Source organism: Oncorhynchus clarkii, chromosome 5 (assembly GCF_045791955.1).
Source record: "Oncorhynchus clarkii lewisi isolate Uvic-CL-2024 chromosome 5, UVic_Ocla_1.0, whole genome shotgun sequence".
In the NCBI taxonomy this organism is placed as follows: domain Eukaryota; kingdom Metazoa; phylum Chordata; class Actinopteri; order Salmoniformes; family Salmonidae; genus Oncorhynchus; species Oncorhynchus clarkii.
Window position 1 is genome coordinate 25,249,041 of NC_092151.1, and position 24,991 is coordinate 25,274,031.

The window sequence follows — 24,991 nt, forward strand, 5'->3', positions numbered from 1 at the left end:
CATTGTTTTAAAAAGATTCCTCTGGGAAACTGGGAAACCGGGACACGTTCAGCAGGGTACAGAATTGTGGAACATTCAAAAAAGAATAATGATTTAGAACAAACATGCCTCTCTGAGTCTGACATATAGAATCACGTCAGCTCTTTGAAGGGTTGGTTACGTTACTTTCTAAAAGTAATCCAAAATTGTAATCAGTAACATAACTTTTGGATTACCCAAACTCAGTAACAGAATCTGATTACATTCCATTCATTTTAGATGACTTTTCCCTTAAGAGGCATTAGAAAAAGACAAACATGTATGTAACCATTTGAACAACAGCCATTGCAGGATAAAACAATGTTGAAGTTTACATAGCTGGTCATATACAGTATGGATGTTAAATTTGACTTTATGGGTTGGTTATGTAGGTTTCTTCTAACCCATCGCTTTCTACTACATATAATAATACAATTCAACTATGTCTTTACATTAAAAACCAAAGTCTATCAGAATTCCAGTCATTCCAATAAATGTTATACTTCTTGAGCTTCAAGAATAGGACTTGGAAATATGGAAGTATAAATCAGCCAAATTGTTTTACGTTAGCGTGACCCCAAAACAAAGGACTTATTAGCCAGCCCTACTCTTGTTTATGGAGGACTGAATGGGCTTATTGTTTGGAGATGAAAAATAAATGCTGCGCTCATGGAATGGCATGCTTTGAGCACTACTGAAAAGTTCTATTTATAGTACATGTGAAAAATGAATGTCATATGCTGCATTTGCTATAGGCCTATTGTTTACCTTTTTGTTGGTGACACTTTGATATCTTGATAATATGCAGCTGTTTAAAGGGAAAATCCACAGATGAAACAATAACAAAATGGGCACCCCGCCTTGGTAAAAGCTGAGGGATGTGCCTAGAGAAATGTAACCATTCTCAGATTAATAGACAGAGCTATGTGTGCTATGATTGACCATCCATGATATAAAAAGTATTGTTTTAACCACGTTATGAGGCTATACAGTGTTTGTTTACATTTACACTGTTTACAAACATTGGAGTAAAACAAGCTTATATTTTGTGTTCTCATGGAGTGTGACAGTTGAACTAAGCTCATGAGACATTTACAAGTTATATTCCTCAAGAATCAATGCATATATATCTAATATATTGTCACGGCTTCAATAAGTAGTGTGTGCAGGAGTCAGGGGCAGAGAGCAGGGTAGTTCAAAAAGATGTGGATCTTTAATATTCCAACAAAACCAGAGACACGGTCACGCCATGCACACAAGGGCGCGTAAAGTCCCAGTCCAAACAAACAGGACGAAACTGATCGGAAAAAAGAAACCACAAGAATAATCAAACACCATAAACAGAAAAACAAGCCCGCACAAAAGCCGGTGGGCCTACTGGGTTTAAATAGCCCACAACCAAACCTAAACACAAAACAGGTGCAACTAATCAGACACAACTAAATGAAACAGAAAAGGGGATCGGTGGCAGCCAGTAGGCCGGCGACGACGACCGCCGAGCGCTGCCCGAACAGGAAGAGGCACCATCTTCGGCGGGATTCGTTACATATATACAGTTGAAGTCAGAAGTTTACATACACTTAGGTTGGAGTCATTAAAACTCGTTTTTCAACCACTCCACAAATGTCTTGTTAACAAACTATAGTTTTGGCAAGTCGGTTAGGACATCTACTTTGAGCATGACACAAGTAATTTTTCCAACAATTGTTTACAGACAGATTATTTCACTTATGATTCCCTGTATCACAATTCCAGTGGGTCAGAAGTTTACATACACTAAGATGACTGTGCCTTTAAACAGCTTGGAAAATTCCAGAAAATTATATAATGGCTTTAGAAGCTTCTGATAGGCTAATTGACATAATTTGAGTCAATTGGAGGTGTACCTGTGGATGTATTTCAAGACCTACCTTCAAACTCAGTGCTTCTTTGCTTGACATAATCATAAAATCAAAAGAAATCAGCCAAGACCTCAGAAAGAAAATGGTAGACCTCCACAAGTCTGGTTCATCCTTGGGAGCAATTTCCAAACGCCTGAAGGTACCACGTTCATCTGTAAAACAATAGTACACAGGTATAAACACCATTGGACCAGGCAACCTTCATACCGCTCAGGAAGTAGACGCGTTCTGTCTCCTAGAGATGAATGTACTTTGGTGAGAAAAGTGCAAGTCAATCCCAGAATAACAGCAAAGGACCTTGTGAAGATGATGGAGGAAACAGGTACAAGTATATGCACAGTAAAACGAGTCCTACATCGACATAACCTGAAAGGCCACTCTGCAAGGAAGAAGCCATTGCTCCATAACTGACAAAAAAAAGCCAGACTACGGTTTGCAACTGCACATGAGGACAAAGATAGTACTTTTTGGAGAAATGTCCTCTGGTCTGATGAAACAAAAATAGAACTGTTTGGCCATAATGACCATCATTATGTTTGGAGGAAAAAGGGGGAGGCTTGCAAGCCGAAGAACACCATCCCAACCGTGAAGCACGGAGGTGGCAGCATCATGATGTGTGGGTGCTTTGCTGCAGGAGGGACTTGTGCACTTCCCAAAATAGATGGCATCATGAGGGAGGAAAATGATGTGGATATATTGAAGCAACATCTCAAGACATCAGTCAGGAAGTTAAAGCTTGGTCGCAAATGGGTCTTCCAAATGGACAATGACCCCAAGCATACTTCCAAAGTTGTGGCAAAATGGCTTAAGGACAACAAAGTCAAGGTATTGGATTGGCCATCACAAAGCCCTGACCTCCATCGTATAGAAAATGTGTGGGCAAAACTGAAAAATCGTGTGCGAGCATGGAGGCCTACAAACCTGCCTCAGTTACACCACCTCTGTCCAGAGGAATGGGCCAAATTTCACCCAATTTATTGTGGGAAGCTTGTGGAAGGCTGCATGAAACGTTTGACCCAAGTTAAACAATTGAAAGGCAATGCTACCAAATACTAAATGAGTATGTAAACTTCTGAGAAGTGTCAAAGATTTTGTTTTCGCAAACACACTTTCTGAATTTAAAAGTAATCTTCGAAGTAATCATCTAGTTTTTCAAAAGTATTGGTAATTTGATTACGATATTTTTGCTGGTAAAGTAAGGGATTATCCTTACTGTTTAGTTTTGTAATCCGTTACTCCCCAACCTTGGCTCTTTGTGATACTTCTATCTGCAACGCTTGCCTACTGAACATTGCCCTGCTCTTCTGTCATGTGGCTCACTTCTGTGTTTATTTACTATTTAACTCCCATCCATCAATTGGTCAGTGGACAAAGTGGACTGGCAGGATAATTCTGACCAATGATAATCCAGTATCACAGATAGTCTACAATTAGACTGCTAGATGTGATATCATGTTTCCAGTGAGATAAGTCATGCGTATATGTGTGCCACCTGCCATGCTACCCACTCAATGATAACAATCTCTGACTATAATTAGTAATATTGTTATCTTTCTACTATCACCGTTTTTGGGGGTTCTTGGTTAAAATGTTTACCTTGGCAAGTGTTAGACTGTGTCATTCTTAGACTTTTAGAATAGGTCTATTCACAGGGGAATGGAATACATTGTCTGTGTACTAAAGGCTATATAATTACATATGATCTCTGTGGTAAAGCCAATTGAAGCAGAATTGTCTCACTCACTGGATATTGATGCCATGTATATTTTCGTCCTTATTATTATGCATGCACCTGAGTGTGCGTGCATAACGGTTGCGTGATTCTGTAGTGAGCTTCGAATGTTAACATTTTCAATCAAACTAAAAATAACCCCACGCAGGTTTTGCAAATTAGAGTTATTGCTGCACTTGGTGGTTCCCACGAGGGTGTGTTGTTGGTTACCAAGCAACGTATTCGTTCCACACGATCGGCTGCGTCATTTCCTCCTGACAAGCGATTGGAGGGAGGGAGCGATACCCCAGACAGTACAGCAGCATTTAGCAGCTGGTCGGGAATCTTGCGGAGACAACAGCCGACTGTCAACGCACGGCTGGAATCAAGTAAATAGTTATATAAACCAAAAGCTACCGGGGGAAACATTAACTTTACTTGAAAATGGCTTAATTATCTTTGCGTTATTTGGAACACGTTTAAAGCTCCGGCTGGACATATTTGCAAGGGATAAAACAACTCCACAAAATGAACTTCGGTCTCCGGTAAAGGAACCAAGCAAAATACCAACTTCTATCTAGAACGTCTTGGGTATTATTTTCCGAATCTTGTGTTCATATAGTAGTACGTTTATCAATTGATATTAATTTGTAGTAGCCCTATTCTTTTGGCGCTCGAGCTTCTTGTGCCTGTTGACGAGGTGATATATGTGGATACCTGAGAAGCAGCTCGCTACCTTAATGCACGCAAACAAGACCAAGGCTATGAAATGTTTATTCTATGTGCTTTAGTCTATTTCATGTGCCTTTTTGACGGTTGATTAGCCAAACGAAGTACTGAAGTTCATATCATAGGCTATTATTAAACTGAAAATCGTATGAAAATGTTATATAATTTGTGTTTGAAATTCTAACATTGAAACGTTGTTTTAGTTATTGCTCAAGGATGCGATCAAAGACTGTTGTAATTCAGCCGGTTGTGTTAGACAGCCCTCAGCCTCAGACCTAGCCAATATGTATATTAGTGGAGTGGACGTCCTGCACAAAACGCTATGCCAGGCTCCGTTTTAAAGGAGCACAGCCCAGCGCTCTCGGCCTAATGACTAATGTCTCCCTGCTCCAGCGTGGCTCTGTGACCCAGTCACACGTCTAGGATGAGCACGGATCTAGAGCACATGTCGCTCAACTCCTCCTCGGCCAACTCTGTGGCCTCGAGTGCCCGCACGCTGTCAGCCAACGTCAAGAAGCTGCACAACGCGCTCAACCTGCTGCTTAACGACTTGGAGCGGGAGCAGTTCATTCACTGCCTCAACGTGTACCACTCCAAGCGTAATGTCTACGACCTGGTTCAGACCCTCAAAGTCATTCTCAATGCGCCCAGCAAACGCCAACTTCTGCCCATGCTACGGCTGGTCATTCCCCGCTCCGACCAGCTTTTGTTTGACCAGTACACCTCGGAGGGCCTTTACTTGAAATCGGATTTACTTGCCAGAAATGGGAGCGCCGAAGCGGTGGGCGAAGGTTCCAGTGCGAGTCCAACTCCCCCCGGATCTCAGGTTGCGCTGCGCAGCTCTCCGGATAGTTTCAGCACATGCAGTGATGGGAAAGTTCCCCTCGTGCCGCTGCTCGGGAGAAGCTTCCTGCACGAGCCTCCAGGAGAGGTCCGACAGGTGACCCTGAAACGGCACAAGAGCAACGAGGGCTTGGGTTTCAGTATCCGCGGCGGCTCAGAGCACGGGGTCGGAATCTATGTGTCTCTGGTGGAGCCAGGATCCCTGGCCGAGAAAGAGGGATTGAGGATTGGGGATCAGATTATGAAAGTCAACAGCACAGTGTTCGATAAAGTCACGCACGCTGAAGCGGTGAAGGTAAGTGTGTGTGTGTGTGTGTGTGTGTGTGTTTATTGGCTGTCACGTTTCAGCCAAGCAATGTATGGCACTTAAGATAGCACAGTATAGAGTTAATACACAGGCCTACAAGAAGTAACTGCCCTCACCAGTCGCCAGGGTCACTAGCCTACACGTAGAGAAATATAATGCGCCCATGGGCAAGCCAAGGCCATGCAACCAACGCATGGATCCGGGGCCAGTGGCTCCAAATGTGCCAATGGCAGAATGATGTGCGTCGTTTACACTGGCCTGCGCCTCTGACCCCAAATCCGTGGTTAATCATGTATTTGGCCACGGTGGCTGAAATGGACCCCTGGAGCAAACAGGCCAGTGATTTATAACTTTCGTTATCGAGAGGAATTGGTTCATGTAAGCCCTGTAGCGGTTGACTTGTAGTCACAGGCCGGTTATTGTGCCGCCTGGTGTAGCACCGGAACCTTGTAATTGAACACTGTCAACTAAGCTGTCCATGGTCGACTCATGTCTCCCATAATCAGTAGTATTTTTTTGTGTCAATTGAAATTGTACCGAAAAGGTTGTTGGTAAACAAATGTCTTTGAATCTTTGCCTCAACCGGCTATATAATTGACTTATTAACTGATAAGATAAGAGCATATTTATATAGTAATTTATCCATTAGATAGGTCTGATAAAACAAGAGTACGGTGTTGAGGTATTGAGCGCTGTCCATGGTGTTGAATAGTATGGATCGCATCTACCGCGACTAATGGTGCTAGTTGTGCTGTCCATGGTGCTGAATCGTAAGTCCTCTATGGTAACTCTCTCGGTCTCTCTCTGTCTCGGTCTCCAATTCAAAGGGCAGGTGAAATAGATAATAAACAAAAGTTAAATAAACAATCAAAAATAAACAGTAAACATTACACTAACACAAGTTGTAAAGGAATAGAGACATTTCAAATGTTATATTATGGCTATGTACAGTGTTTTTAATGATATGCAAATGGTTAAAGTACAAAAGTGAAAATATATAAACATAAATATGGGTGGTATTTACAGTGGTGTTTGTTCTTCACTGGTTGCCATTTTCTTGTGGGTGGCAACAGGTCACAAATCTTGCTGCTGTGTTGACACACTGTGGTATTTTACCCAAAATATATGGGAGTTTAACAAAATTGGATTTGTTTTTAATTTTCTTTGTGGGTCTGTGTAGTCTGAGGCAAATATATGTCTCTAATATGGTCATACATTTGGCAGGAGATTAGGAAGTGCAACCCGGTTTCCACTTCATTTTTTTTCATTTTGTGGGCAGTGTGCACATTGCCTGTCTTCTCTTGAGAGCCAGGTCGGCCTACGGTGGCCTCTTTCTCCCTCTCGCTCTCTCTCTCCCTCTCCTCTCTTTGACTGACAGACAGACAGACAGACAGACAGACAGACAGACAGACAGACAGACAGACAGACAGACAGACAGAGAGGAAATACCTTCAAGCAGAACTTCATAGATTTACAGCAGCATTGCTCGTTTACAATATGTTTACTCCCACTGTACATCCTACCTCTACCAGCTCTCCCCTGCTCCACTTTGTTTGAAACTTCCCCTGAAGCTCTTTAGCTGACCAGTCTCCTAAGAGCCTGTCTTGGCTCTTCTTCCTGGATCTTGTGCCAGGGTGTGCCCCACAGTCAGCGCTTAGAGCTTTTTTAGGATAATCTTTTCCATGACATGCTTGGCGGCGAGGACCAGCACCGTGACGGGAACAGGGTCATAAATCCTGCCCTCCTGGGGCCACGTCCAATCGGTTGCAGCAGAGAAAGACGTCTGTCTACCTACCGCTTAATCAGATTGATCTGAGTCTCTGAGTCTGTGAAACAGAGGAGGCAGGAGATTAAATTACCTTCCCTTTGGTTTTGCTAGTCTCTTCCTCTCTACAGTCTCTCCTCTCTCCCTCTCTCTCTCTCTCTCCCTCTCTCTTTTCTCCCTCTCTCTTTTCTCCCTCTCCCTCTCTTGGTGCCAACACAGCTTGTGATGGGCAGCTGGTCCCTGCAAGGCTGACAGCTCCTTGAGGATTACAATATGGAGAGAATTGAGTGCAGGCTCTCTGGGTTGGGCTGAGGTCTGAGGTGGTGTGGTGCCCAGCAGAGGAATGGCCAGAAGAAGAGAGATTGGGAAGAGGCATAGGCAGAGGGTCCCAAGGCAGCTCACTCTTTTGCTGTTTAGGAATGAACAGGTAGCTAGCTATCTGACTCGGTAAATTGAGTTCATACCAGTCACGGAGCATGATATGCTATTGGGATCTTGCAGCTGAAAAACAAACTCCACTAGGACTTGTGCTGCTGTCTGAGCTGCCTGTGTGTGAATGGCTGGGGGAAGCACTCCTGTATTTCTCTTCCTTCTTCTTTCTGTGTCCAGAGGTTCAAAGAGCAACATGTTTACTATGTATTTCTTATGAGACTTTTAGAGTACTTCTGTTGACTATTCCTCATAGCTCAGGCTACACTATAGGGTCATACTGAGTGGTCATAGCTTAATAACTTCTTAGGGCTAGGCCTCTTTTTTTCTCCACTTCCTTTCTGAATGACGTGCCCAAAGTAAACCGTCTGTAGCTCAGGCCCTGAAGCCAGGATATGCATATAATTGGTACCATTGGAAAGATAACACTTTAAAGTTTGTAGAAATGTTAAAATAATGTAGGAGAATATAACACAATAGATATGGTAGGATAAAATACAAAGATAAACCAACCAGAATGTTTTTGAGAGTGAGATCATCCTCTTAGAAAGGCAAGAGAAAGGTCATATTAAAAATTAGCTCCCTGGAATTCATATGGCTTCCACAGGGTGTCAGCAGTCTATGTTCAAGGTTTCAGGCTTGTAACTTCAAAAACAAATAATAAATACCAGTTTTAGTAAAGGGACACAGTCTTGGAAATATGTGTTTGCACGCGCCATGAAGACATTACACACCTGCTAAAATCAGTTTCCTATTGAACATACTACTTTCCGAAAGAAATATTATTGTTTGATTACAATTTTAGGGTATCTGAGGAGGAAATAGAAACGGATTTTGACTTGTTGAAACAAAGTTTAGGGGTAGATCTTTGGATTCCTTTCTCTGTAAATTGAACAAGTGGATTACTCAAATCGATGGCGCCAACTAAACAGACTTTTTGGGATATAAAGAAGAATTTTATCTAACAAAATTACACAACATGTTATAGCTGGGACCCTTTGGATGACAAATCAGAGGAAGATTTTCAAAAAGTAAGTGACTATTTTATCATTATATGTGAATGTATAAAACCTGTGCCGGTGGAAAAATATTTTGATGTGGGGTGCCATCCTCAGACAATCGCATGGCATTTTTCGCTGTAATAGCTACAGTGGGGCAAAAAAGTATTTAGTCAGCCACCAATTGTGCAAGTTCTCCCACTTAAGAAGATGAGAGAGGCCTGTAATTTTCATCATAGGTGCACTTCAACTATGACAGACGAAATGAGAGAAAAAAATCCAGAAAATAACTGTAGGATTTTTAATGAATTTATTTGCAAATTATGGTGGAAAATAAGTATTTGGTCACCTACAAACAAGCAAGATTTCTGGCTCTCACAGACCTGTAACTTCTTCTTTAAGAGGCTCCTCTGTCCTCCACTCGTTACCTGTTTGAACTTGTTATCAGTATAAAAGACACCTGTCCACAACCTCAAACAGTCACACTCCAAACTCCACTATGTCCAAGACCAAAGAGCTGTCAAAGGACACCAGAAAGAAAATTGTAGACCTGCACCAGGCTGGGAAGACTGAATCTGCAATAGGTAAGCAGCTTGGTTTGAAGAAATCAACTGTGGGAGCAATTATTAGGAAATGGAAGACATACAAGACCACTGATAATCTCCCTCGATCTGGGGCTCCACGCACGATCTCACCCCGTGGGGTCAAAATGATCACAAGAACGGTGAGCAAAAATCCCCTAACCACACGGGGGGACCTAATGAATGACCTGCAGAGAGCTGGGACCAAAGTAACAAAGCCTACCATCAGTAACACACTACGCCGCCAGGGACTCAAATCCTGCAGTGCCAGACATGTCCCCCTGCTTAAGCCAGTACATGTCCAGGCCCGTCTGAAGTTTGCTAGAGATCATTTGGATGATCCAGAAGAAGATTGGGAGAATATCATATGGTCAGATGAAACCAAAATATAACTTTTTGGTAAAAACTCAACTTGTGGTGTTTGGAGGACAAAGAATGCTGAGTTGCATCCAAAGAACACCATACCTACTGTGAAGCATGGGGGTGGAAACATCATGCTTTGGGGCTGTTTTTCTGCAAAGGGACCAGGACGACTGATCCATGTAACGGAAAGAATGAATGGGGCCATGTATCATGAGATTTTGAGTGAAAACCTCCTTCCATCAGCAAGGGCATTGAAGATGAAATGTGGCTGGGTCTTTCAGCATGACAATGATCCCAAACTCACCGCCCGGGAAACGAAGGAGTGGCTTCGTAAGAAGCATTTCAAGGTCCTGGAGTGGTCCAGATCTCAACACCATAGAAAATCTTTGGAGGGAGTTGAAAGTCCGTGTTGTCCAGCAACAGCCCCAAAACATCACTGCTCTAGAGGAGATCTGCATGGAGGAATGGGCCAGAAAACCTTGTGAAGACTTACAGAAAACGTTTGACCTCTGTCATTGCCAACAAAGGGTATAAGTATTGAGATAAACTTTTGTTATTGACCAAATACTTATTTTCGCCATAATTTGCAAATAAATTCATTAAAAATCCTACAATGTGATTTTCTAGATTTTTTTCTCATTTTGTCTGTCATAGTTGAAGTGTACCTATGATGAAAATTACAGGCCTCTCATCTTTTTAAGTGGGAGAACTTGCACAATTGGTGGCTGACTAAATACTTTTTTGCCCCACTGTACGGTAAATCGTACAGTGCAGTTAGATTAACAGGAATTTAAGCTTTCAGCCGCTATAAGACACTTCTATGTACCTAAATGTTTCAAATCCATAATATTTATGATTTATTTATTTGAATTGCGCGCCAGTTTCACCGTTAGCAGGACTCCTATCCCGGATTAACAGAGCTCAGTGCTGTTTATGTTTACACTTCTGCTAAATGTATTCTCCACAAGGGAGAGGGGTGTTTTCGACAGGTAACTTAAACATTTTAAGCACTTTAAAAGGTGGACCTTTGCTACAAATTGCAGTCTCTTGGGCAACAGATAATGATTTACCAAAATAAACTTTGGCTGCAGCTCAACAACCCCTTGTTACGCCCTGACTTTGGAGATCCTTTTTATGTCTCTATTTTGGTTTGGTCAGGGCGCGAGTTGGGGTGGGCATTTCTATGTGTTGTGTTTCTATCTCTTACGTTTTGGCCGGGTATGGTGCTCAATCAGGGACATCTGTCTATCGTTGTCTCTGATTGGGAACCATACTTAGGTGCCTTTTTTCCCACCTGTCTTGGTGGGAAGTTGACTTTGTTTATGGCACTTTCCCTTTGAGCTTCACGGTTTGTTTTTGTATTGTTTATTGTTTTGTCGGCTTCATTTTTGACCATTAAAAGATCATGTACGCTCACCACGCTGCACCTTGGTCCTCTCCTTCAAACAGCTGTGACACCCCTATGTTTTCTGCCCGAAAGAGTTGTGGTCCGGGCCAGGGTCTTTTTGCTCACCATTTGTTGTTTAAAAGTAGGGCCAACCCACGTTTGTAATGACAAGGGGGTCTGATTTGTGTTGTCCTCTCCACACAGATGGCTTAGGAAGAAAACAGAGGCCTGTACTAAGTGCTGAGGCCAGGTGGGGTCTGCTGTGTTCTCTTGATTCCATTCCCTTTTTTAATTATGAAGTGAATTATTTATCAAATGCTTTAATTATGCAAGCGGAGACTAATTCCTCTTGCCTCAGATTGACTGTGCTCTGGTGTGATTAATATTGAAATGTTTACCGGCGTAGATGAAGAACAAGGAGAGTAGAATGAAGATTTCATCCCAAATGGTACCCTATTCCCTATGTAGTGCACTACTTTTGACCATGGCTCTATTGGGAATAGGGTGGCATTTGGGATGCAGAAAAGTCACATCCGTCTCACTGACCACAATGTATGCCTTGACAGCCAGGGGAGAAGATGAGGCTATCCTTCACACAATCTTTAAGCCATCATCCTTCCACTCTTTTTGTTGGCGCTCATACTCAAACTCATCTTTCTATATTTCATTATCATGAACAGAAAACACAGTGTCTCTTTCTGGCAATGGTACTGTCTTTGTTGATATGATATGTTTTTTCCCCCTTTTATGCTGCTGCGTTATGCTTAGTATACATTCACCCTGGGCATATATCGGTCACGTAGGCACTCACACTCACCCACACACACACAAAAAGAACACTGTCAGACTGAGCTTCTCTCTGTCAACTTTTTTCACCCCCTGTCTGTCTCAAAGCACTGTTTGTGTTCACCCCAGTCTCTCCTGGGGTCTTCCACACCTGCCCTGCTAAAGGGACTCCATTGTGTCTGTGTAATTGTTTTACAATGGACTGCAGGGAAGGTTTGGTTCATGACCAACATGTCTCTAATCTATCACCTGTTCTCACTTGTTCTCTGCTGGCAGAGTGTCGCTTAACTAGCCAATAATATCCTATATTCACTGCTCAGAGCTGTGGTCAGATATGTGCAGAAATATCACTCATTCTATTAGTGTCCGGGTCGGTTCACTTATACCGTACTGACATTGATTTCAATGGAGACTGTATTAGGAGCACTATTAAAGTGACAGTTAAGTTGTCTGGGTGGTACATGGTTTAGTTGACACCATGAGAATTTAGGGCTAAACTCAGACAAAGGAAACGCTGGTCTGGGACTTGCAGCTTTATTACTTCATTTGCATCCCAAATGGAACCCTATTCCCTATTTAGTGCACTACATCTGACCAGGGCCCATTTTTTAGTTCAGTGGCTTTTGGCAGGTGTTTGTTTGATATAGGATTGGGATTTACACAGGCGTGCTGACACAGGTGTACACACACACACACACACACACACACACACACACACACACACACACACACACACACACACACACACACACACTTGTGGCTTAGTTATCCTGCAGAGGAAAGGAAGACCACATTGGCTGGTGTGTTGATGATCTGTTTTTGCTCTCTGAGGATGAGAGAGGAAGAAAGAGGAGCGCATCAGGGGCTTTTCAAGAGTATCACACTGAAACATGCCGAGAGAAAATCTTTTTGGTTTGAGAAGTTCAAACAAACATACAGTATCTCCCTCTTTCTCTCTCTCCCTCTCACTCTCTCACACACACAGTCACTGCTGCTGCTCACAGCCTGATGTGTGCCGCCAGCTAACAATTTCCCTCCAGTTTAGGAAGAGAGAGAGATAGAAAGAGGGGGGATTTGATAGAGTTGCAGAATGGTATAGGAATGGAAGAATGTCAAGGGATATGACTTCCTGGAAAGTTCTCTGATGTTTCACTGTGGTATACTCATGTTCAGGACCAGAAGTGTTCCTAACCACAAGACATGAACAGAAAAAGCCCCAGGTCCCTAGTTACAGGACCCAGGTCTCTATTTTCGGCTGGCGTTAAATGCGTTGCTAGTGTCGAATTTACACTCTTTGGAAAATTTGACTTGTAAAAGCCAGCGCTTTGGTATTTTCCAACTCTGGGTGTGTCCTTAAAACACGAGTGCTAATGTGCCAATTTCAAGCAGCGCTACTGCCGATTTTTAAGACTCACAGAAAGCTGGTTATAGCGGTAATGCAGTTGGTTATGGCTTCGAGTTTGCCAGCGGAGGCGCACAGTAGCCTAATCAGTAGCCTAATCAGTAGCCTAATCAGTAGCCTAATCAGTAGCCTAATCAGTAGCCTAATCAGTAGCCTAATCAGTAGCCTAATCAGTAGCCTAATCAGTAGCCTAATCAGTAGCCTAATCAGTAGCCTAACCAATGTTTTATTAAAATATCACGAGCAGCAGTTTTTTCTTTACATTGGACATTATTTTTGTCCATGCAGCTTCTCTGAAAAGTTTTGGACTCATTAAGCCTATGTGCGATGCCCATTGAATGAAAGGTGTCAGTGACTGTAGGAAGTCCGTTTAGGAACATCAAGTTATTACAATATATTGCTTATTATTTTTCCTTTATTCCCCGTCAGGAAGTTGGAGAATTTCGAATTTTTCAAACACTTGCAAAAATAAATTTCCTGCAATCTCGAGCCATAATCATTAATTCTATTCAAAAAGTGTTTATTTATTCGCATACCTCGAGGTGCCTGTATCCATCTTCTTGGCAGGGAAACTAAATATGCTTCTCTGAATCTCTGCTAAAATCGGTGTAAAAGATTAAAATGAATGCCTTATTTAGTACATTTAGTAATTGTTGCTTTTCTAAAGTCTAACATTGCCAGCAGGCATGCCAGCTAAGGTAGTTAGATAGTTATCAATAAGTGCATTGAGGACGTCGTCCCCACAGTGACTGTACGTACATACCCCAACAGGTAACATTCGCACTGAGCTAAAGGGTAGAGCTGCCACTTTCAAGGAGCGGGACTCTAACCCCGGAAGCTTATAAGAAATCCCACTATGCCCTCCAACGAACCATCAAACAGGCAAAGTATCAATACAGGACTAAGATCGAATCGTACTAGTCCGGCTCCGACGCTCGTCGGATGTGGCAGGGCTTGCAACCTATAACAGACTACAAAGGGAAGCACAGTCGAGAGCTGCCCAGTGACACAAACCTACCAGACAAGCTAAATAACTTCTATGCTCGCTTCGAGACAAGTAACACTGAAACATGCAGGAGCTGTGACACAAACCTACCAGACAAGCTAAATAACTTCTCTGCTCGCTTCGAGACAAGTAACACTGAAACATGCAGGAGCTGTGACACAAACCTACCAGACAAGCTAAATAACTTCTATACTCGCTTCGAGACAAGTAACACTGAAACATGCAGGAGCGTCAGCTGTTTCGGATGACTGTGTGATCACGCTCTCCGCAGCCAATGTGAGTAAGACCTTTAAACAAGTCAACATTCACAAGGCCGCTGGGCCTGATGGATTACCAGGATGTGTACTGAAAGCATGCGCAGACCAACTGGCAAGTGTCTTCACTGACATTTGTAACCTCTCCCTGACCGAGTCTGTAATACCAACGTATTTCAAGCAGACCACCATAGTCCCTGTGCCCAAGAACACTAAGGTAACCTGCCTAAATGACTACCAACCTGTAGCACTCATGTCTGTAGTCATAAAATTATCACTCACATCAACACCATTCTCCCATAAACTCTAGACCCACTCCAATTTGCAAACCGCACAGATCCACAAATTATGCAATCTCTATTGCACTCCACACTGTCCTTTCCCACCTGGACAAAAGGAACACCTATGTTCAACTGCATGCATTGTTGAGTCTGGCATGACATAGTGCGCTAATTGGTCTAGTCGATTCTACTAATCCAGTCATCAAACTGTGTCATGGGGTCAATAGATAATGATTTGCCCTATAGCTACAACAAGGATCTATCTACAGAGCATGATAGTATGAAAACTTTGTCTTTCTATGCATCCCAAGTGGCACCCTATTCCCTATATAGTGCACTACTTTTGACCAGGGCTCGTAGGTCAGTGCCCTACAGATGTAGGATCATAATTTGATCACCCTGTTGTTTCAGGAAATGTCCTGCACAGCAGGAAACTTGTATTTAAGGATTGAATAACACTTCTAAAGTTATTCATTTCCACTTTCAAATGTTAGACTTGATTTGCTAAAAATGGATCAACCCCTACAAAAATGTCAATTTATTATAACCCACACAATAATTTACATTTCCTGTTGCTGCAGGATTATTTTCTTGCTGTCAAATTAAGATCCTACTAATGTATGTAGGGATATATGGTGCCGGGACACAACTTGTATCTAGGAGATCCAGATAACTGAATTATCTCCAAGTTCCCCTGGGAGGAGCTCTGTCTCTCTCCGGCGTCATTTGATACACGTCATCCTCGAGCCTCCTCTCTCCCACATCACATGACCCTGGACACACAGTCTGCGGACACACACACACACACACACACACATATTTGAGAAGGCAAGGAGACAGAGACAAAGACACAGTGAACATGTGCCCTTCTTGTACTGTGCTGAAGAGCTCTGTGTACCACTGCTAGCTGTTTGCATTTGCATTGATAATGAGTGATCTGGGAAAGTATCAATTTAAAGCGTACGGGAGAGCCTGGGTGCCCAGTCCCCTCTCCTTGGAGGTCTGATTGGCTGTGTCCTCTGCTCAGGGTTACCTGGGTCTGAATTATTGAACAAGAGCTAACCCTTACCTCATTATCCGTGTCTATAAAAGAGGGAAAGAGAAAGAGAGTGATAGAGAGAGTACAAACCATTAAGCTTTGGGGGTCATTGGATGAATTTGTCCTCTGTGATTTGTATTTTTCATATTGCTCCTGGAACAGTGTCAACTCTTAACCACACAACACTCCCAGCCAGAAACTCTCAGCTCTAGACTATATTAGAGACTGCCAATAGCTGCTGGCTTGCTCTAGTATTGATAATTGATCCAGTGGGTTTGTCTCTGTGTACTCTGGGTGTGTATTCCCCACACAGCATTTAATAGCATCTGTTGTCATTTGTGCTACATTGCCCTTCCGGTTTTGAGTCTGTGTCGTTGTTGTCACACTCTCTAATCAATGCTCTGGCACGGGACAAGCGCTACAGGGCCAATCCATAATGTGCAAACCAGTCTGGTGTAGGGTCACACAAATTCCAGTGTGAACACTTCTGGAATACCTAGCCATTTTGGGAAAGTTACTGTACTTTTGCAACCGTTGTCTAGCTGCACCTAGCTTACCATGGCCATAGACCTTCACACCAGGGTTGAGGTCAATTCAAATGGAAGAAAAAACATTTGAAATAAGTAGCTTCCACTTCTCAGTTTATTGAGAAGTCAATGAAAATAGTTTACATTTCATTAATTATTGGAATTTTCGTTTACTTCGCGGAATTGACTAACTTCAATTCAAATTGACCCCCACCCTGCTTCACACACACATCGGTGACCCGACCTCTGCATGACCACTGGAGAGTCCGATCGGATTTGGACTGTGGGCATGTGTTTACATATGGGCCTGCAATGCCGTGCATATGTGTGCTTGCATGCATGCATGCATGCATGTTTGCATGTATGTGGGAATCTGTGTTAGATCATGACAGTCACACAACTGACCCAGGTGTCATTCAGAGTACCGGGTCACAGCCACAGCATAGCCATTAAAGCCAGATATATGGTCCCTCTGTTGGCTTCCGAACTGGCACCCTAGTCCATATAATGCACTACCCTTTGACAAGAGCCTTATGCTCCATTACATAAGGAATAGGGTGACATTTTGGCCACAATGATACAGTACATACAGTGCATTCGGAAAGTATTCAGACCCCTTCTATTTTTCCACAGGTGTAAACATTACCATGAAATGCTTACTTAGAAGCCCTTAACCAACAATACAGTTTTAAGAAAATACAGTTAAACAAATATTTACTAAATAAACTAAAGTAAAAAAAAATTAAAATGTAAATGATGGTCTGCTTGAAACATGTAGGTATTAAAATGTCAGTGAAGACACTTGCCAGTTGGTCCGCGCATGCTCTGAGCACACGTCCTGGTAATCCGTCCTGTGGCCTTTTGAATGTTGACCTGTTTAATGGTCTTTCTCACATTGGCTAAAGAGAGCGTGATCACACAGTCGTCTTGAACAGCAGTTACTCTCATGCATGCTTCAGTGTTGCTTGCCTCGAAGCGAGCATTATAGGCATTTAGCCCATCTGGTAGGCTCGCGTCATTGGGAGCCTGCGGCTGGGTTTCCCTTTGCATCCTGTTTCTATTGCATCCTGATTCCAATAATCATCCTTGAGATGTTTCTACAATTTGATTGGTGTCCACCTGTGGTAAATTCATTTGATTGGACATGATTTGGAAAGGCACACACATGTCTATATAAGGTCCCACAGATGACAGTGCATGTCAGAGAAAAAACCAAGCCATGAGTTTGAAGGAATTTTCCATAGAGTCCCGAGACCGGATTGTTTTGAGGCAAAGATCTGGGCAAGGGTACCAAAACATTTCTGCAGCATTGAAGGTCCCAATAACACAGTGGCCTCCATCATTCTTAAAAGAAAGAAGTTTGGAACCACCAAGACTTTTGCTAGAGCTGGCCACCCGGCCAAATTGAGGAATCGGGGGAGGGTTCAGGGAACTGACAAAGAACCCAATGGTCACTCTGACAGAGCTCTAGAGTTCCTCTGTAGAGATGGGAGAACCTTTCAGAAGGACAGCCAACTCTGCAGCACTCCACCAATCTTTATGTTAGAGTGGCCAGATGGAAGCGACTCCTCAGTAAAATTACATGACAGCCCCCGTGGCGTCATTACGTCCTCTACCTACGTTATATAGGTACGTAATGACATCGGTTTTGCACATTGTCTTTAAACTAGACATCGGGCCGATGCCAATGTTGGAATTTTAAGCTGATATCGGCCAATTCCGATATGCTCACCGATATATCGTGCATCCCTAATCAAAATGTGGAAAAAGTCAAGGAGTCTGAATACTTTTTGTATGCACTGAAACGTTGTTGGCTTCTTATGTTTCATTGTCCTCCAAATGCAGTTATCTATTTTGCTGTAAGGGGAATGTTTATGTTTGTGCTATGATTGATTTCTGTGTTCTGTTCATGTGCGGTTCTAATAACCAAATTCTGTGCCCATGCAAATGGCTGACTGTACAAATCCCACCTATAAGTAGCTGCAATTTGGCAGTATGGACAGATCGTGTTTTGAGAACAAACGAAAGATATCTCAGTTTCAAGGTCTCAGCTTAGAGAGGAGAAACCTTGTGAGGTGTTGGTCTGTCACATGTTATGAAACAGTATTGGTCGTCACATGAATAGAACAAACCGGTAATGATTAATTAATTATGCTAAATCATGCAAATATAACTTGTCTGAGTATAGCCGTCTATAAGAACTACTGGGTCTCCCCAGGGAGAGCTCCTGATTGACATGTTTGCTATGGTGCATTGAGTTGGGTGGACCCTCTCCAGCGCGCTGCCAAATAAACAATGATTCATTTAAGATTGACTATGAGTGGCCCTGTGTAAGAATTTCCACGACAATGCCATTCTGGTAACCTGAAGTAATGGACTCCTATTGGGGCCAATACTGGGCACATTATTTTCCTCCTTCTGTTTTGAATTCCTAATTTTATTACATCAGGGAAGCACATTTACAGTTACGGTTTTCCTATCACCAATTTTGGTCCAATGAAAAAGCAATTTCCTTTTAAAATTAGAACATACAGTAATGCCCGTTTTTTTTTAAAAGCACTGGAGAGCGATGGGAAACTGAAGGATGATTGGGACGCCATAGACAAGGATTAAAATCTCCTTCTCCTAATAGGTTCTGAAGTGGACTGGAGTGGACTGGATCCAATATTACTAACATGTCCCTATATAGTGAGCTACTTTTGACCGTAGTGCACTATATAGGGAATAGGGTGCCGTTTAGGACACCACTGTCGTGTCTTTGGCTATGCCGGATTAAGTGATATGACATGCTATTCTATAAAATAATTTATCCGTAATTAATATCATCTGATTGAGCTAAATGTAATTAACTAGAGAGTCGGGCATCACAAAATAATATTTATAGAGCTGTTATCTTCCGAATAAACTCTTAAAGACCTAGTAATATTTTACATCAATAGCAGTCAATATTAATCTTCATCTTAATTCAGTCTCATCTGAAAGTTGTAAATTCTTGGTTATCTGCACGAACCCTTGCTAACAATTTGAATCAGCAATACAAAATTGGGTTTAATTATTTATTTACTAAATACCTAACTAATCACACAGAATTACACATACACATATTTAAATCATAACTTGATTACACATTACATCAGAAAGGAAAACGTCCCTAGCGGGCGGAACAGATATGACAGCTTGTTACACAAAAGAAAAGGGCTGGGTTTGAGTAAAAGAGCGGGAAGACTGAGGAACAAAGGGAAGAAGCTGTGCTATCGTAAATACAGTATCTTATGCATTCTAAATTACCGCCCATTTGGAAAAGGAAAATGCAATAAATATTTACTCTGAGCTACGCTTCAGTAGGTTGGTGGTAGATGGAAGGCCGTGTTGCCCAACCGAGTCCTTTGAAGAATGGCTCTGATGGTCAATTGGATACGTTGTAGTAATTTTGTTGTGTGATAGACGGGATACTCTGTCTGTTCCTTCCTAACCCTTGTTTGCATCTGCTGTTGCTAACTCAACGGCTAGGAGGTATCACTTCTGTAGTAAATAAGAGTTCGAAGTTCATACCATTTGCAACCAAAGCTCACGCTGATGTTGGCTTCGTTCTGTAATTATTATCTGAACCATTCTGACATAGGACCGTCGTCCTCACATCATCGGAACAGGAAGTTATATTGTCGTCAAGGGCTTCTATAGGAAGGGAGAGGAGGCCGTGTTTGAAACGTTTTATAGCCCATGTCCCTTTACAGGGGTGGGCCACTGATTGAGCAGAGCCATATCTTATGAAAACCCAAATCTCACATTTTAGAAGCTAAAATCACATTTCATCCCATCACAAATAATTTCATATTCAAACATTTAAATTGAACAATAATTCCATGTGAATCCGATAACTCTGATGTGTAGACTTTCCACTGTAGAGTTTATGTCATCTTATCATTGATGAGAATGTCTCAGATGACATCCGAACTGACATCATATTCATAAATTCCACCGCATATGTTCAATTGTTCGGATTACCAGAATATAGTTAATTTCCCCCCACCTACTGAAGTTCCCAGAATCTCTATGTTAACCAAGGGTTTTGCAAATGTTACCTCAGTAGGGTAGAGAGAGGAAAAAGGGGGGAAGAGGTATTTATGACTGTCATAAACCTACTCCCCAGGCCAACGTCATGACACCACCTAGGAGAAATATGGGGAGAGTAATTCACCAGAGATTAAGGACAGGTCAGCATAGGGCATAGTGTTTCATTATGAGTTGTAGCTGAGCTAGATGGGTGGATTAGAATAGTTTGAGGTGATATGAGGAGCCATGTTCTAAGACTTAGCCAGCAGCCAACCCCGCCACCATGCTGGATAATTGAATCTGTTTCAAGACAGATTATTTTTCATTGCGATTGTTTCCTGAATCTGCATGTACTTGATTATGAAACAGATGGTTCCACAGAGACCGGTGAACACAGAGATTGGGAGGAACAGTTAGATGAGTGATTGAGCTGGCTTTGTCCCACTGCTATTCCTATTATTATCTATTCCTCAGTGCTGCTGCATCAAAGCAGATAATCTGTAACATTATTTCTTTATGAAAGACTCTCGATCAATCACAGACATGACGACTACGCTCTTAGAAAAACATTTAGAACCTAAAAGGCTTTTTTGGCTGTCCCCATAGGAGAATCCTTTGAAGAATCCTTTTTGGGTTCCATGTAGAACCCTTTTGGGTTTCATGTTGAACCCTTTGTGGAAAGGGATCTAGATGGAACCTAAAATGGTTCTACCTGGACCCAAAAGGGCTCTACCTGGAACCAAAATGGAGGGTAGGTGGGGCGAGAATATAGTCACTCTTCATGTTTGTGCTGGTGTGTGGGCATGTGGTGACTATACTGTAGGCCTGAGGGGCTTAGTGACTGGAGGATGTAGAGGTGTTTTGTTTCTTGCACAGCTGTGTTCAAACTTAGCAGAGGTGGAAAAAGTACCCAATTGTCATACTTGAGTAATAGTAAATATACATTAATAGAAAATGACAAGTAAAAGTGAAAGTCACCCAGTAAAATACTACTTGAGTAAAAGTCTAATAGTATTTGGTTTTAAATATACTTAAGTATCAAAAGTAAATGCAATTGCTAAAATATACTTAAGTATCAAAATTAAAAGTATAAATAATATCTTAATCCTTTTGTTTTTGTTATTTACGGATAGCCAGGGGCACACTCCAACACTCAGACATAATTTACAAATGACGCATGTGTGTTTAGTGAATCTGCCAGATCAGAGGCAGTAGGGATGACCAGGGATGCTATCTTGACAAGTGTGTGAATTGGACCATTTTCCTGTCCTGCAATGCATTCAAATTCTAACCAGTACTTTTTGGTGTCAGGGAAAATGTATGGAGTAAAAAGTACATTGTTTTGATTAGGAATGTAGTGATGTAAAAGTAAACGTCTAAAATATAGATAGTAAAGTACAGATACCCCAAAAAGTGGTACTTTAAAGTATTTTTACTTAAGTACGTTACACCACTGTAACTTAGGTAATGCCTGTGTGAATGTGTGCACACAGGTCTCTGTGGGTGTGTTTGTGTGTGTATGGGTGTTTTGCTTAGTCAGCAGTGTATGACATGTTCTGAAGTTCAGTGTGGACAGGCAGGTTAAGGACAGGTTGAGCATTGGGGAGACAAACCGCTCCCTAGAGGCTCCACTTCACAGAAGGGGATTTGCCTGCACTTTTAGTGAAATCAGATTTAAAGTATGTAGACAAGAAAAGGGAGCTATATATATATTTTAAATAAGACCATCTTTGAGAACTAACAATCACCTAAATACTAAAATTCCCAAAATGGCATGGGACTCCAAATTATTTTGTTATTATTGTTTTGTTTGAGTCACTCAGATAGCATGAGAACACAGCATAAGCCATGTGAAGATGCTTTAAAACAGCTAAATGTTGTCTCTGTGGCCAAGAGTAGGTCAGAGATGGTGTCGATGGCCACGCCCACTACCACACCCCCACCCCTCCCCCAGACACAAACTTTGTGTCCGCTGCTGAAAAAAGACAGGTGAAAAACTGGACCCTATAGGCCAGACCTGACACAGACTGCATCTCAATGGCACACTATTCCCGATATAGTGCACTAGTGATCTGGTCAAAAGTAGTGCACTATAAAGGGAATAGGGTACATTTTGGAACATAGCCAGAGTTCACATACAACCCACACGCACAATGTGGGGCTAGAAGGAATCTGTCTTCTCCCAATCTAGTCATTATTCTTTTTGGAGCAGAAAAATAATCTCTCTAATCTCTACCACTTAGTTTGAGTAACTTCCGTCTGAACTGCCCACTGTGGAGACTCCAGCTGTGAGTGAGGCTGAACCTCCAGGGCAGTTTTTTCACTTTCTGTCTGCACCCCAAATGACACCCTGGCCACACTTGGGCTTTGGTCAAAACTAGTGAACTATATAGGGAATAGGGTGTCATTTGGGGCGCATTCTTTCTGTCTCTAAGGGGGAGTGGAGGCGTGGAGGAAGTAATTGCTCCCATAGGGCTCTATGATAAGTGCTCAGTTTGCCTCATTCCATTCATTGGCTTCTCCCATGATGCAATTAAACCCATCACCGCCCCCCACCCCCTTAACCATAGCCCGCCACACACACACACACACACACACACACACACACACACACACACACACACACACACACACACACACACACACACACACACACACACACACACATCCCCAGAATCACAGTACTTGTTATTTAATTATAGAAGCTGTGGATCAATGTAGACATAAGGCTGCTCACCTCTGTGTCAGTCTTCCTATCAGCTCAGAACCACTCTGTAGAAGGTAAGAGAAACACTTGTGGCCTGTTGTTTAAACTCAAGGTGAAATAGGGACTCTCCATTGAGTGGCACTTTGACCAAATGCCAAATAGAGGAGTTGGATCTATCCCAAATGTCCCTCCCTTCCCTATGTGTGTGTGCCCATAGGGCTCTGGTGAAAAGTAGTGCACTGTATAGGGAATAGGGTGCCATTTGGGATGCATCCTATGACATTTCTCTAAGTTGTAAAAGGCTGAAAAACATCTCTCAGTATTTCTCAGTTATGCCTACTATACCGCAGGCATATTATTTCATCCAAATGCTTTTCTCTAAGTCCGATGTACGCAGCTAACCTTTCGAATGTTCTGGATAGGTTGTTATCTGTCATAGAGTTTGCTTCCATTGAGAAGGATCCTGGGGGACCGCAGACAGCTGGAGAGTAGGCGGTCGGCGTGTGTGTGTGTATGTGCTTGTGTGGGTGGGTGGTCGTACCGGCTTCTGGGGTCCTGTAAATGATGCCTCAAGGAGAAAGATGGAATGACGAACACGACACATAGCAGATACATTAGTCTGGGAGGCTGCATGGCATTTTGCATTTTTACCTCAACAGATGTTGATCTATCCATCTGCCTTCTATAACACCGTTGCCTGGATGTCCCTGAACACGAGATGTTTTTCTTATAGAGAAGATATGAGGGAGAATTAGAATTTCAGTTTACTTCCTGATATGACTGAATTACTGTATCCCCAAACCTGGCACGACACAGACAGACTAACAAACACACTCGCACAAGCATACACACACATGTAAGAGGGGATAGGATAGACACGTGACTCACAGACACACCTTTCACACGTAAATATTACAAAGCCGACAATACGCTAAGGAGGAAGTGATGGATGGATGAGATGCAAAGGGAGAGGGGGGGGGGGGGGGGTGGAGGGAGCATACACACACTCGATGGGAGGAGAGGAGGATGATTCAGAAGGAGGGTTGCAGGCGGTGTGACAGAGTGCTCATGAGAGCGGGATGAGGGATGAGAGCAGATTGATGGAAAGGGGTAAGGTAGGTAATGGGAGAGGGGTGTTGGAGTTGGCCAGGAGATTAGTGGTGACAGTTAATTTAGGGAGCCACTCCTGAATCTATTTCTCACAGACAAGTGACCTCCCTCCCTCTCTCCCCCTCCCTCTGAGATCCCAGCCACTGGTTTGGCTCTAAGCCTACTTAACCACACACCAACATGGCCTATTCTTAGAAGAATTCAAATGTTAATTTGGAAAGCATCTGTCAAAATGTCAGTTGGCAATTTCAGTGACTATATTTATCTAGTTTAGTCTAGCTTCTCTGCACAGCTCACACATTCAGTGGCAAGAAAAATTATGTGAACCCTTTGGAATTATCTGGATTTCTACATAAATTGGTCATAAAATTTGATCTGATCTTCGTCTAAGTCACAACAATAGACAAACACAGTGTGCTTAAACTATTAACAAACAAACAATTATATGTTTTCATGTCTTTATTGAAAACATCGTGTAAACATTCACAGTGCATAGTGGAAAAAGCATGTGAACCCTTGGATTTAATAACTGTTTGACCCTCCTTTGGCAGCAATAACCTCAACCCAATTTGTCCTGTAGTTGCGGATCAGACCTGCACAACGTTCAAGAGGAATTTTGGAACATTCCTCTTTACAAACTGTTTCAGTTCAGCAATATTCTTGGGATGTCTGGTGTGAACCGGTCTCTTGAGGTCATGCCACAGCATCTCAATTGGGTTGAGGTCAGGACTCTGACGGGGCCACTCCAAAAGGCGGGCTTTATTCTGTTGAAGCCATCCTGTTGTTGATTTACT

At 42.5% G+C, this 24,991-nt stretch overlaps 1 protein-coding gene across 1 annotated transcript in view; it reads left to right on the forward strand.

Annotated features, from left to right (window-relative positions):
- The first annotated feature begins 4,783 nt into the window (after positions 1-4,783).
- LOC139409911 (whirlin a) overlaps positions 4,784-24,991 on the forward strand; it is a 135,079-nt gene continuing 114,871 nt past the window's right edge. The window contains exon 1 of the mRNA XM_071155323.1: positions 4,784-5,497. Coding sequence (XP_071011424.1) covers positions 4,784-5,497 — 714 coding nt within the window. The remainder of the gene's footprint in view (positions 5,498-24,991) is intronic.